At 51.5% G+C, this 15,193-nt stretch overlaps 1 protein-coding gene and 1 long non-coding RNA gene across 3 annotated transcripts in view; one reads left to right on the forward strand and one right to left on the reverse strand.

The window, feature by feature from the left end:
• Positions 1-7,369, reverse strand: part of LOC142923425 (uncharacterized) — a 154,216-nt gene extending 146,847 nt beyond the window's left edge. The window contains exons 1-2 of the long non-coding RNA XR_012940758.1: positions 7,303-7,369; positions 4,231-4,356 (exon numbers count right to left, since the gene is read on the reverse strand). This is a non-coding gene — a long non-coding RNA (uncharacterized LOC142923425). The remainder of the gene's footprint in view (positions 1-4,230; positions 4,357-7,302) is intronic.
• A 3,199-nt stretch (positions 7,370-10,568) lies between these two features.
• Positions 10,569-15,193, forward strand: part of LOC116956826 (mucin-2-like) — a 36,271-nt gene continuing 31,646 nt past the window's right edge. For both annotated transcript variants that reach the window (XM_076064517.1, XM_076064518.1), the window contains exons 1-3: positions 10,569-11,139; positions 12,885-12,986; positions 13,663-13,857. In XM_076064517.1, the coding sequence (XP_075920632.1) occupies positions 11,059-11,139; positions 12,885-12,986; positions 13,663-13,857 (378 nt within the window). In that variant the 5' untranslated portion in view covers positions 10,569-11,058. The remainder of the gene's footprint in view (positions 11,140-12,884; positions 12,987-13,662; positions 13,858-15,193) is intronic.

Below are 15,193 nucleotides of genomic sequence, written 5' to 3' on the forward strand. Positions count from 1 at the left end.
ACACTGAACCCTATGGGATTCTCACTGATTAACATTGAACCCTTTGGGAGTCTCACTGATTAACACTGAACCCTGTGGGAGCCTCACTGATTAACACTGAACCCTGTGGGAGTCTCACTGATTAACACGGAACCATGGCGGAGTCTAACTGATTAACACTGAACCCTGTGGGAGTCTCACTGATTAACACTGAACCCTGTAGGAGTCTGACTGATTAACACTGAACCCTGTGGGAGTCTCACTTATTAACACTGAACCCTGTGGGAGACTCAATGATTAACACTGAACGCTATGGGAGTCTCAATGATTAACACTGAACCCTATGGGAGTCTCACTGATTAACACTGAACCCTGTGGGAGTCTCACTGATGAACACTGAATCCTATGGGAGTCTCAATGATTAACACTAAACCCTATGGGAGTCTCACTGATTAACACTGAACCCTGTGGGAGTCTCACTGATTAACACTGAACCCTGTGGGAGCCTCACTGATTAACACTGAACCCTATGGGAGTCTCACTGATTAACACTGAACCCTGTGCTAGTCTCACTGATTAACACTGGACCCTGTGGGAGTCTCACTGATTAACATTGAACCCTATGGGAGTCTCAATGATTAACAGTGAACCCTATGGGAGTCTCAGTGATTAACACTGAACCCTGTGGGAGTCTCACTGATTAACACGGAACCATGGCGGAGTCTAACTGATTAACACTGAACCCTGTGGGAGTCTCACTGATTAACACTGAACCCTGTGGGAGTCTCACTTATTAACACTGAACCCTGTGGGAGACTCACTGATTAACACTGAACCCTGTGGGAGTCTCACTGATTAACACTGAACCCTATGGGAGTCTCACTGATTAACAATGAACCCTATGTGAGTCTCAATGATTAACACTGAACCCTGTGGGAATCTCACTGATTGACATTGAACCCTATGGGAGTCTCACTGATTACCACTGAACTCTATGGGAGTCTCAGTGATTAACACTGAACCCTGTGGGAGTCTCAGTGATTAACACTGAACCCTGTGGGAGTCTCACTGATTAACACTGAACCCTGTGGGAATCTCACTGATTAACATTGAGCCCTGTGGGAGTCTGACTGATTAACACTGAACCCTGTGGGAGTCTCACTGATTAACACTGAACCCTGTGGGAGTCTCACTGATTAACACTGAACCCTGTGGAAGTCTCACTGATTAACAATGAACCCTGTGGGAGTCTCAGTGATTAACACTGAACCCTATGGGAGTGTCACTGATTAACACTGAACCCTATGGGAGTCTCACTTATTAACACTGAACCCTGTGGGAGTCTCACTGATTAATACTGAACCCTATGGGAGCCTTACTGATTAACACTGAACCCTGTCGGAGTATCACTGATTAACACTGAACACTATGGAAGTGTCACTGATTAACACTGAACCATGTGGGAGTCTCACTGATTAACACTGAACCCTTTGGCAGCCTCACTGAATAACGCTGAACCCTATGGGAGTGTCACTGATTAACACTGAACCATGTGGGAGTCTCACTGATTAACACTGAACACTGTGGGAGTCTCACTGATTAACACTGAACCCTATTGGAGTCTCACTGATTAACACTGAACCCTATGGGAGTCTCACTGATTAACACTGAGCCCTGTGGGAGTCTCACTGATTAACACTGAACCCTGTAAGAGTCTCATTGATTAACATTGAACCCTATGGGAGTCTCACTGATGAAGACTGAATCCTATGGGAGTCTCAATGATTAACACTGAACCCTATGGGATTCTCACTGATTAACACTGAACCCTTTGGGAGTCTCACTGATTAACAATGAACCCTGTGGGAGCCTCACTGATTAACACTGAACCCTGTGGGAGTCTCACTGATTAACACGGAACCATGGCGGAGTCTAACTGATTAACACTGAACCCTGTGGGAGTCTCACTGATTAACACTGAACCCTGTAGGAGTCTGACTGATTAACACTGAACCCTGTGGGAGTCTCACTTATTAACACTGAACCCTGTGGGAGACTCACTGATTAACACTGAACCCTGTGGGAGTCTCACTGATTAACACTGAACCCTATGGGAGTCTCACTGATTAACAATGAACCCTATGGGAGTCTCAATGATTAACACTGAACCCTGTGGGAATCTCACTGATTGACATTGAACCCTATGGGAGTCTCACTGATTACCACTGAACTCTATGGGAGTCTCAGTGATTAACACTGAACCCTGTGGGAGTCTCAGTGATTAACACTGAACCCTGTGGGAGTCTCACTGATTAACACTGAACCCTGTGGGAATCTCACTGATTAACATTGAGCCCTGTGGGAGTCTGACTGATTAACACTGAACCCTGTGGGAGTCTCACTGATTAACACTGAACCCTGTGGGAGTCTCACTGATTAACACTGAACCCTGTGGAAGTCTCACTGATTAACAATGAACCCTGTGGGAGTCTCAGTGATTAACACTGAACCCTATGGGAGTGTCACTGATTAACACTGAACCCTATGGGAGTCTCACTTATTAACACTGAACCCTGTGGGAGTCTCACTGATTAATACTGAACCCTATGGGAGCCTTACTGATTAACACTGAACCCTGTGGGAGTATCACTGATTAACACTGAACACTATGGAAGTGTCACTGATTAACACTGAACCATGTGGGAGTCTCACTGATTAACACTGAACCCTTTGGGAGCCTCACTGAATAACGCTGAACCCTATGGGAGTGTCACTGATTAACACTGAACCATGTGGGAGTCTCACTGATTAACACTGAACACTGTGGGAGTCTCACTGATTAACACTGAACCCTATTGGAGTCTCACTGATTAACACTGAACCCTATGGGAGTCTCACTGATTAACACTGAGCCCTGTGGGAGTCTCACTGATTAACACTGAACCCTGTAAGAGTCTCATTGATTAACATTGAACCCTATGGGAGTCTCACTGATGAAGACTGAATCCTATGGGAGTCTCAATGATTAACACTGAACCCTATGGGATTCTCACTGATTAACACTGAACCCTTTGGGAGTCTCACTGATTAACACTGAACCCTGTGGGAGCCTCACTGATTAACACTGAACCCTATGGGAGTCTCACTGATTAACACTGAACCCTGTGGGAGTCTCACTGATTAACACTGAACCCTGTGGGAGTCTCACTGATTAACATTGAACCCTATGGGAGTCTGACTGATTAACACTGAACCCTGTGGGAGTCTCAATTATTAACACTGAACCCTGTGGGAGACTCAATGATTAACACTGAACGCTGTGGGAGTCTCACTGATTAACACTGAACCCTATGGGAGTCTCACTGATTAACACTGAACCCTATGGGAGTCTCACTGATTAACGCTGAACCCTATGGGAGTGTCACTGATTAACACTGAACCGTGTGGGAGTCTCACTGATTAACACTGAACACTGTGGTAGTCTCACTGATTAACACTGAACCCTATTGGAGTCTCACTGATTAACACTGAACCCTATGGGAGTCTCACTGATTGACACTGAACCCTGTAGGAGTCTCACTGATTAACACTGAACCCTGTGAGAGTCTCACTGATTAACACTGAACCCTATGGGAGTCTCACTGATTAACACTGAACCCTATGGGAGTCTCAATGATTAACACTGAACCCTGTGGGAGTCTCACTGATTAACACTGAACCCTGTGGGAGTCTCACTGATGAACACTGAATCCTATGGGAGTCTCACTGATTGACACTGAACCCTATGCGAGTATCACTGATTAACACTGAACCCTGTGGGAGTCTCACTGATTAACACTGAACCCTGTGGGAGTCTCACTGATTAACAATGAACACTATGGAAGTGTCACTGATTAACACTGAACCCTGTGGGAGTCTCACTGATTAACACTGAACCCTATGGGAGTCTCATTGACACTGAACCCTATGGGAGTCTCACTGATTAACACTGAACCCTGTGGGAGTCTCACTGATTAACACTGAACCCCGTGGGAGTCTCACTGATTAACACTGAACCCTGTGGGAGTCTAACTGATTAACACTGAACACTATGGAAATGTCACTGATTAACACTGAACCCTGTGGGAGTCTCACTGTTTAACACTGAACCCTATGGAGTCTCACTGATTAACACTGAACCCTATTGGAGTCTCACTGATTAACACTGAACCCTGTAGGTATCTCTTTGTCTGGCTCTGTGAGCCATCTCACCGCTCAGTGCTGAGGTAGGCTGTGACGTCATGCGGCGGGGCACGTGACACCAGGCAGGGAGGCGTCTGATTGGCCACCTGGCGGCTCACGCTGGGACCCGGGCGCGTGGTGAAGCCGCCGACATGCCTAAGGGGGGGGGGGGGGGGAGCCACGCCCATCATGAACCCAAACCACTAACTCACTCACTCACCCACTCACTCACCCACTCACTCACTTACTCACCCACTCACTCACTGACCTACTCACTCACTCACCCACTCACTCACTCACCCACTCACTCACTCACCTACTCACTCACCCACTCAATCACTCACCCACTGACTCACTCACCTACTCACCCACCCACCCACTCACCCACCCACCCACTCACTCACCCACTCACCTAATCACTCCCTCACCCACTCACCACTCACTCACTCACTCACCCACTCACTCACTCACCCACTCACTCACCCACTCACTCACTCACTCACCTACTCACCCACTCACTCACTCACCTACTCACTCACCCACTCACTCACTCACCTACTCACTCACTCACCCACTCAATCACTCACCCACTGACTCACTCACCTACTCACCCACCCACCCACTCACCCACCCACCCACTCACTCACCCACTCACCTCATCACTCCCTCACCCACTCACCACTCACTCACTCGCCCACTCACTCACCCACTCACTCACTCACTCACCTACTCAACCACTCACTCACCTACTCAACCACTCACTCACCCACTCACTCACTCACCCACTCACCCACTCACACACCCATTCACCCATTCACCCACTCACCCACTCACCCACCCACTCACTCACTCACCCACTCACCCACCCACCCACTCACCCACTCACTCACCCACCCACTCACTCACCCACTCACTCACCCACCCTACTCACTCACCCACTCACCCATCCACTCACCCAACAACTCACTCAACCACCCACCCACTCACTCACACAACCACTCACTCACCCACCCACCCACTCACTAAGTCACCCAGTCACCCACTCACCCACTCACTCACCCACTCACCCAACCACTCACCCAACCACTCACTCACCCACCCACTCACTCACTCACCCACCCACTCACTCACCCACCCACTCACTCACCCAACCACTCACTCACCCACCCACACACTCACCCAACCACTCACATACTCACTCACCCACCCACCCACTCACCCCCTCACTCACTCACCCACTCACCCACTCACACACTCACCCAACCACTCACCCACCCACACACTCACCCAACCACTCACACACTCACCCACCCACTCACCCCCTCACTCACTCACCCACTCACTCACTCACCCACTCAGCCCCTCATTCACTCACTCACCCACCCATTCACTCACCCACCCACTCACCCACTCACTCACCCACTCACCCACTCACACACTCACCCAACCACTCACCCACCCACACACTCACCCAACCACTCACACACTCACCCACCCACTCACCCCCTCACTCACTCACCCACTCACTCACTCACCCACTCAATCACCCACTCACCCACTCACTCAATCACCCACTCACCCACTCACTCACTCTCACCCACCCACTCACTCTCACCCACCCACTCATCCACCCACCCACTCACCCACTCACTCACTCCCCCACTTACCCTCCCACCCACTCACTCACCCACCCACTCACCCACTCAGGGGGAGGGGCGAGGGGAGGGAGGGGCGAGGGGAGGGAGGGGTAGCGGCGAGGGGAGGGAGGGGGAGGGAAGGGGGAGGAGTCAATGTCTCCCTACTCCCCATCAACCGAGCAAGCAACACACAGAAAAAGTTCCCCAGGTAGCCTCTAGCAGGGCTGTAGGGGCAAGTGCTGTTGCATGAACAATGACAAATCTCCTCCAGGTAGCCTGTACGAGGACTGTCGGGGCAAGTGCTGCTGCTAGTAGCGAGTAACAGCAGCAGCAGCAGCCACGGCTACCGGCACCACCAACACCACCACCACCACCACCACGCCCGTCCGCCTTTGTCTCTCCCCTAACCAAGTGACACTCAGACGCGGTGTGCACTAACCGTTGCACCACCGCTCCCCTCCCACCCCACCCACACCCACCACACCTCCCCCCAATACCCACCCAACCACTCACCCACTCACCCAACCACTCACCCAACTACTCACTCACTCACCCACTCACTCACTCACCCACTCACTCACCCACTCACTCACCCAACCACCCACCCAACCACTCACCCACTCACTCACCCACTCACTCACCCAACCACTCACTCACTGACCCACTCATTCAACTACCCACCCACTCACTCACCCACTCACTCACCCACTCACCCACCCACTCACCCACCCACTCACCTACCCACTCACCACCCACTCACCCACACACTCACCCACACACTCACCCACCCACACACACCCACACACTCACCCACACGGCCATCGTGAACCCCATCCACCCACCCACACTCACCCACCTACCTATTCACCCACCCACACCTCCATCGTAAACCCCACCCACATACTCACCCACTCACCCACTCCCCCACCCACACACATCACTACAATCACCTCCACCATCACCATCACCACCACCATCACCACCATCAGCACCATCTCCACCACCATCACCACCACCATCACCACCATCACCACCATCATCATCACCACCACCATCACCACCATCATCATCACCACCATCACCATCACCACCATCACCATCGCCACCATCACCACCACCACCATCACCACCACCATCACCACCATCACCATCACCACCATCACCACCACCACCATCACCACCATCACCATCACCACCACCATCATCATCACCACCACCACCATCACCACCATCACCACCACCATCACCACCACCATCACCACCACCATCATCACCACCACCATCATCACCATCACCACCATCACCACCGTCATCATCACCATCACCACCATCACCACCGTCATCATCACCATCACCACCACCATCACCACCATCACCACGGCAAGAACTATTCTTTCCACAACAATATCCAAGACTGATCGATTTAGCGATAATAAATAACTGCACAACAATACAAATACATTACACGATCGATTCACTGCGCGAGAGAGGGAGGGGAGGGGGAGGGGCGAGGGAGGGGTGAGGGGAGGGAGGGGGAGGGGCGAAGGGAGGGAGGGGGAGGGGCGTGGGGAGGGAGGGGGAGGGGCAGGGGAGGGGAGGGAGGGGGAGGGAGGGGGAGGGGCGAGGGGGGGAGGGGCGAGGGGGGAGGGGCGAGGGGGGAGGGGGAGGGGCGATAGGAGGGAGTGGGAGGGACGGGGAAGGGAGAGGCGAGGGGAGGGAGGGAGAGGGAAGGGGGAGGAGTCAATGTCTCCCTCTCCCCATCAACACGAGCAAGCAACACACAGACAAAGATCCCCCATGTAGCCTCTAGCAGGGCTGTAGGGGCAAGTGCTGTTAGATGAACAATGACAAAGCTCCTCCAGGTAGCCTGTACGAGGACTGTCGGGGCAAGTGCTGCTGCTAGTAGCGAGTAGCAGCAGCAGCAACAGCTACCACGTCTACCGGCTCCACCACCACGCTCGTCCGCCTTTGTCTCTCCCCTAACCAAGTGACAATCAGACGCGGTGTGCGCTAACCGTTGCACCACCGCTCCCCTCCAACCCCACCCACACCCACCACACCTCCTCCCAATACCCACCCAACTACTCACCCACTCACCCAACCACTCACCCACTCACCCACCCAACCACTCACTCACCCACACACTCACCCACCCACACACACCCACACACCCACCCACACACCCACCCACACGTCCATCGTAAATCCCACCCACATACTCACCCACTCACCCACTCCCCCACCCACACACATCACTACCATCAGCTCCACCATCACCACCACCATCACCACCACCATCACCACCACCATCACCACCACCATCACCACCACCATCACCACCACCACCATCACCACCACCATCACCACCACCATCACCACCACCATCACCACCATCATCACCATCACCATCACCAACATCATCACCACCACCATTACCAACACCACCATCACCACCATCACCATCACCACCATCACCACCACCACCATCACCACCACCACCATCACCACCACCATCACCATCATCACCATCACCACCACCATCACCACCATCACCACCGTCATCATCACCATCACCACCACCATCACCATCATCACCACCACCATCAGCACCACCACCACCATCACCACCACCCCCACCATCATCACCACCACCATCATCACCACCACCATCACCACCATCATCACTACCACTACCACCACCATCATAACCATCACCACCACCATCACCACCACCATCACCACGGCAAGAACTATTCTTTCCACAACAATATCCAAGACTGATCGATTTAGCGATATAAAATAATTGCACAACAATACAAATACATTACACGATCGATTCACTGCGCGAGAGAGGGAGGGGAGGGGGAGGGGCGAGGGAGGGGGAGGGGTGAGGGGAGGGAGGGGGAGGGGCGAGGGGAGGGAGGGGGGTGGGGAGGGAGGGGGAGGGGCGGGGGGAGGGAGGGGGAGGGGCGGGAGGAGGGAGGGGGAGGGGCAGGGGAGGGGAGGGAGGGGGAGGGGCGAGGGGGGAGGGGGAGGGGCGAGGGGGGAGGGGCGATAGGAGGGAGTGGGAGGGACGGAGAAGGGAGGGGCGATGGGAGGGAGGGTGAGGGAAGGGGAGGAGTCAATGTCTCCCTCTCCCCATCAACACGAGCAAGCAACACACAGACAAAGTTCCCCCAGGTAGCCTCTAGCAGGGCTGTAGGGGCAAGTGCTGTTAGATGAACAATGACAAAGCTCCTCCAGGTAGCCTGTACGAGGACTGTCGGGGCAAGTGCTGCTGCTAGTAGCGAGTAGCAGCAGCAGCAACAGCTACCACGTCTACCGGCTCCACCACCACCACCACGCCCGTCCGCCTTTGTCTCTCCCCTAACCAAGTGACAATCAGACGCGGTGTGCGCTAACCGTTGCACCACCGCTCCCCTCCAACCACACCCACACCCACCACACCTCCTCCCAATACCCACCCAACTACTCACCCACTCACCCAACCACTCACCCACTCACTCACCCACTCACTCACCCACTCACTCACCCACTCACCCACCCACTCACCCACCCACTCACCCACCCACTCACCCACCCACTCACCCACCCACTCACCCACCCACTCACCCACCCACTCACCCACCCACTCACCCACTCATTCACCCAACCACTCACTCACCCACCCACACACTCACCCACCCACACACACCTACACACCCACCCACACGTCCATCGTAAACCCCACCCACATACTCACCCACTCACCCACTCCCCCACCCACACACATCACTACCATCAGCTCCACCATCAGCTCCACCATCACCACCACCACCATCACCACCATCATCACCACCACCATCACCACCATCACCACCATCACCACCACCATCACCACCATTATCACCATCATCTTCATCATCACCACCATCACCATCACCACCATCACCATCACCACCATCACCACCATCACCACCATCACCACCACCACCACCATCACCACCATCACCACCACCACCATCACCACCATCACCACCACCATCACCATCATCACCATCACCACCACCATCACCATCATCATCACCACCACCATCACAACCATCACAACCATCACCACCATCACCACCACCATCACCACCACCATCACCATCATCACCACCATCACCATCATCACCACCACCATCATCACCATCACCACCACCATCACCACCATCACCACCATCACCACCGTCATCATCACCATCACCACCACCATCACCACCACCATCACCACCACCATCACCACCACCATCACCACCACCACCATCACGACCACCACCACCATCATCACCACCACCATCACCACCATCATCACTACCACCACCACCACCATCATAACCATCACCACCACCATCACCACCACCATCACCACGGCAAGAACTATTCTTTCCACAACAATATCCAAGACTGATCGATTTAGCGATAATAAATAACTGCACAACAATACAAATACATTACACGATCGATTCACTGCGCGAGAGAGGGAGGGGAGGGGGAGGGGCGGGGGAGGGGCGAGGGAGGGGTGAGGGGAGGGAGGGGTGAGAGGAGGGAGGGGGAGGGGCGAGGGGAGGGGAAGCGTGGGGAGGGAGGGGGAGGGGCGGGAGGAGGGAGGGGCAGGGGAGGGGAGGGGAGGGAGGGGGAGGGGCGGGAAGAGGGAGGGGGAGGGGCGAGGGGGGAGGGGCGATGGGAGGGAGTGGGAGGGAGGGGCGAGGGGAGGGAGGGGGAGGGGTCCAGTTTCCAGTGTCATTTTGGCGCAGCGAGCTTTTGTATAATTATTAAGTGCGTTGGTGAATGTTGTACCGGTTAAACCCCGTTGAATGTGGCTGATAAGGAGGAAAAAGACACACGGGCAAGCGACGCGTCTACTGTTTCTGCCATTTATGGGAGAATAAAAGGTATCCGATTTGCGAGGCCGGGGTTTTCCAGGAGCGCATCCGTGACATTGTGAAAGCAGCCGGGACGCGCCTGTGACGTCATATCCGGGCGGCGCGGAAGCCACCTACTTTTGGTTCTCCTTAGACTTGACCAAATACCCGTTGGGATATAATTTTTTTGTTATTCCGAGAGAAAGTATTGGGCTAGGGTGTTTGAAGGGCCCGCCGCCCCCTCCCTTTGAGACGTCGCGCGCGTGCGCGGGTGCAATACGTGCCCCAGCGGCGCGTGGAGCTGCAATTCGGCCGAGTGCCCTGGCACGTGCCGCATGTACGGGGACAGCCACTACGTCACCTTCGACGGCAAGAGGTTCGTCTTCGACGGGAACTGCGACTCCAGCATCGTGCAGGTGGGCACCAGAACGGACGCGCCCTGCTCACGCACGCCACGGACTAACGTCGGGCGAGTGAATTCATTAATTCATAATTAATCCGTAACAATAATTTGTGACTATCAGGCGCCTTTCGCGATAAAATCTCAAGGCGCCACGCACAAAGAAGAATAAGCATGAACCGGGGGGGGGGGGCAGAAGAAGAGCCAGAGGATCAAAGTGCATGAGAGGAAACTGGTTTTGGTGATATGTGTTTTAGTCGGGACTTACAAATATCGACATTTCTACATGTATGTTGAACTTCTTTCGCACCGTACTTAGCCAACCGTGCTAATCGGAGGTGCAGGGTAAGGACAACAAACTAAACACAACAAGCAGTTCAAAAGAAATGTAGTATAGTGGTGTAGTGTATAGTAGTGTATAGTGTAGCGTATAGTGGTGTAGTGTATAGTAGTGTTTAGTAGTGTAGTGTATAGTAGTGTAGCGTATAGTGTAGTGTATTACATAGTGTAAAGTGTAGTATAGTGGTGTAGTGTATAGTAGTGTAGTGTGTAGTGTAGTGTATAGTAGTGTTTAGTGTAGTGTATTGTAGTGTAGTGTATAGTAGTGTAATGTTTAGCAGTGTAGTGTATAGCGTAGTGTATAGTAGTGTCGTGTATAGTGGTGTAGTGTATAGTAGTGTAGTGTATAGTAGTGTAGTATATAGTGTAGTGTATAGTAGTGTAGTATATAGTGTAGTGTAGTACATAGCGTAAAGTGTAGTATAGTGGTGTAGTGTATAGTAGTGTTTAGTGTAGTGTATAGTAGTGTAGTGTTTAGTAGTGTAGTGTATAGTAGTGTAGTGTATCGTGTAGTGTATAGTAGTGTAGTATATAGTGTAGTGTAGTACATAGTGTAAAGTGTAGTATAGTTGTGTAGTGTATAGCAGTGTTAAGTGTAGTGTATAGTAGTGTAGTGTTTAGTAGTGTAGTGTATAGTAGTGGAGTGTATAGTGTAGTGAATAATAGTGTAGTATATAGTGTAGTGTAGTATGTAGTGTAGTATATAATGTAGTGTAGTACATAGTGTAAAGTGTAGTATGTAGTGTAGTATATAGTGTAGTACATAGTGTAAAGTGTAGTATGTAGTGTAGTGTATAGTGTAAAGTGTAGTATAGTAGTGTAGTGTATAGCAGTGTAGTACAGTAGTGTATAGTGTAGTATATAGTGTAGTATGTAGTGTAGTATACTAGTGTAGTGTATAATAGTACAAGGCAGTGTGTACTGGTAGTATAAGGTAGTGTATACTGTATTGATGTATAGTAGTGTATAGTAGTGTAGTGTATAGTAGTGTATAGTATAGTGTGTAGTGTAGTGTATAGTGGTGTATAGTAATGTTTACTGTATAGTGTAGTATGTAGTGTATAGTGTAGTGTATAGTGGTGTATAGTAATGTATAGTGTATAGTGTAGTGTATAGTGTAGCGTATAGTGTAGTGTATAGTAGTGTATAGTATAGTGAATAGTATAGTGTCTAGTATAGTGTGTAGTGTAGTGTATAGTGGTGTATAGTGTAGTGTATAGTGTGTAGTGTAGTGTATAGTGGTGTATAGTAATGTTTACTGTATAGTGTATAGTACACTATACACTATACAGCAGGCAGCGCCACAACTGGGTGGGGGAGAATGATCGCACAAAATGGACGGATTTACCTATGGACGAACGGAGGGATGCACGACGGTTGGATGGATGGATCACCAAATTGCGCTCGCTTTGTGCCGACCAGGACTACTGCTCCACAGCCGAGGGCAACTTTCAGATCATCACCGGCAAGGACTGCAGCGCTGTGGACTCGAGCTGCTCCAAGGCGATCCGCTTCTACATCAAGGTGAAGTCAAGAGCCACTCCAGTGGCCGGCTGACCGCGCTGCGACGTGGGCTGGGTTAAACGCGACCTTTCCAAGCGCTGCGAATTGATGAGCTTGTGCGTCTCGGTGTACGTGCGAGTCGATTGGTTCCTTCGATAAGTCTATGCTGTTCTAGATTTGAAGCTTTCGTGACTGCAAGGATCCATACTCTTTGGTTCTATTCGGTAAAGTCACGTAGGTAAAAAATAAAACAACAAAAATCACGACGTTTCGGCCACAAAACAAGCGGCCTTCATCACCAGAACACAAGCGGCCTTCATCACCTGATGAAGGCCGCTTGTGTTGTGGCCGAAACGTCGTGATTTTTGTTGTTTTATTTTTTACCTACGTGACTTTACCGAATAGAACCAAAGAGTAAGTCTACGCTGGCTCTTTGTTCTTGGCATAGCAATTGAGTGTGCAAACGAGGGAGTGCAAAAGTTTGCGGTGTCCACGGGCCAGGAGAGGTCCAGGAAGTTTAGACGACAGGTTCCCTCACCCCCATCGCCAGTTTAGTTTATTCCCTGGCATCAGGGTCCATGCCGAATGTGCTTGGCCACTGGGGTCTTTCTGTCGTCTCCCTCACCTCCCTCTGTAACCCCCCCCCTCACCTCCCTCCGTCTTCTCCCTCCCTCTCTCCCTTCCTCGTCCACTACAGGATTACAACGTGGAGGTTCACATGGTGGCCGGGGAGGTGATGGTGGTGCCCGTGGCCGGAAAGATCCCGGCGATGGTGGATGACCTGAGCATCCACTCGGTGGGGCTCTACCGCATCGTGCAGACCGGCATCGGCATCATGGTCATGTGGGACCGGCGCACGAGCATCTTCGTCAAGGTCGACTCCAAGTACAAGGTCAGCGTCGCGGTGGTGGTGTTGGTGGTGATTTTGGTGGTGGTTGGTGGTGATGGTGATGGTGCTGGAGGTGGTGGTGGCGTCATGGTCACGTGGGACGAGTGCACAAGCATCTTCGTCACAGGTCGACTCCAAGTACACCGTCAGGGCCAAAGCCAAGGTGGTGCAATGTGCAGGAGATAGAAATGGATGGTGGTTGCTATGCTGCTGCTGGACGTGGCTGCCTCCCCCGCGGTGCGATCAAGCTCCGTGGAGGCAGCAGCGAGGGTTCGGCGGATCACCGCACAGATGTTGCGAATATCCCTTCCCCCAGCGTACGGCGTTGAGGAGGATCCACACCCTGGCTCGCCAGGAGTTGGCAGTGGAGCACGTGGATTAATAGCCATCTGTTTCAATCTGCATGGAGTACTGGTGTTGTTGTTGCCCTCTCGGGCACATGGGTTGTCTTTGTGTATATGTGTAAAAGCACTTAATAATAAGCTAAAAAACATTAACACATCGAGGTCCGTAGGGCTTGGGCAGCTGTTGGCACCGGGATCATTTTCCTACTCCCTTTCCCACTCTGGTGAGTCAGGCTATGACCTTCTTATCAGAAGCTCATAGCCTCAGGGAAAGTGGTTTGTCTGCCAGACTCACCAGTGCAAAACATTGAATGCAAAGCAGAGAGATTCCCTAATACCCCATGGCAGAAATTGGGCCAGACAATCACTTGTGACAAGAATAAAGGACTGAAATGTGTCAATGAGGATCAAGGAGGACTGCCATGTTACAACTACAAGGTCAGATTCTGCTGCTCCAAATCAGGTGGCCCCCCTCCACCACCCAATACTCAGGCCCCAACCAAAGGGGCCCCTGAGAAACCACCAACAGCAGCTGCTCCGGAAACAACGAAAAGGAAGCCAAAGTCCCCACCAGTGCCTAAAGAGACCACTATCAGTGAAGGTAACTATGACAATGGTAATATGAACATCAATTATGTACTAGTTAAAATAAATCACGTCAGTAACATTACCGACCTTCACCTTGTAAACATTCCACCAATCAGAAGAATTGTATCTGTATTGGCATCAAAGACAGCTTTTACTCAACAATGAAAACTGATACTTTGGGAAGTAATAATCATGTTTGGGCACTTTTTCTAATATTTGACTTATGAATATATTCGAAACACGTGAGATCAAAAATATTTAAAATTACATTAAACACGTTTTGTGACGTCACATGATAGGTTATCATCCACTTTTAAATAATGGACGTTTGAAAAGTAAACAAAATCAAGTAAAATACATTGCCCGTGTATGCAAGCTATATAGATAAACATCATGCTACAGGTATA

Source organism: Petromyzon marinus, unplaced genomic scaffold (assembly GCF_048934315.1).
Source record: "Petromyzon marinus isolate PM22_M1 ecotype Great Lakes invasive population unplaced genomic scaffold, UKy_Petmar_22M1.pri1.0 PM_Scaffold_5, whole genome shotgun sequence".
Taxonomy (NCBI): domain Eukaryota; kingdom Metazoa; phylum Chordata; class Hyperoartia; order Petromyzontiformes; family Petromyzontidae; genus Petromyzon; species Petromyzon marinus.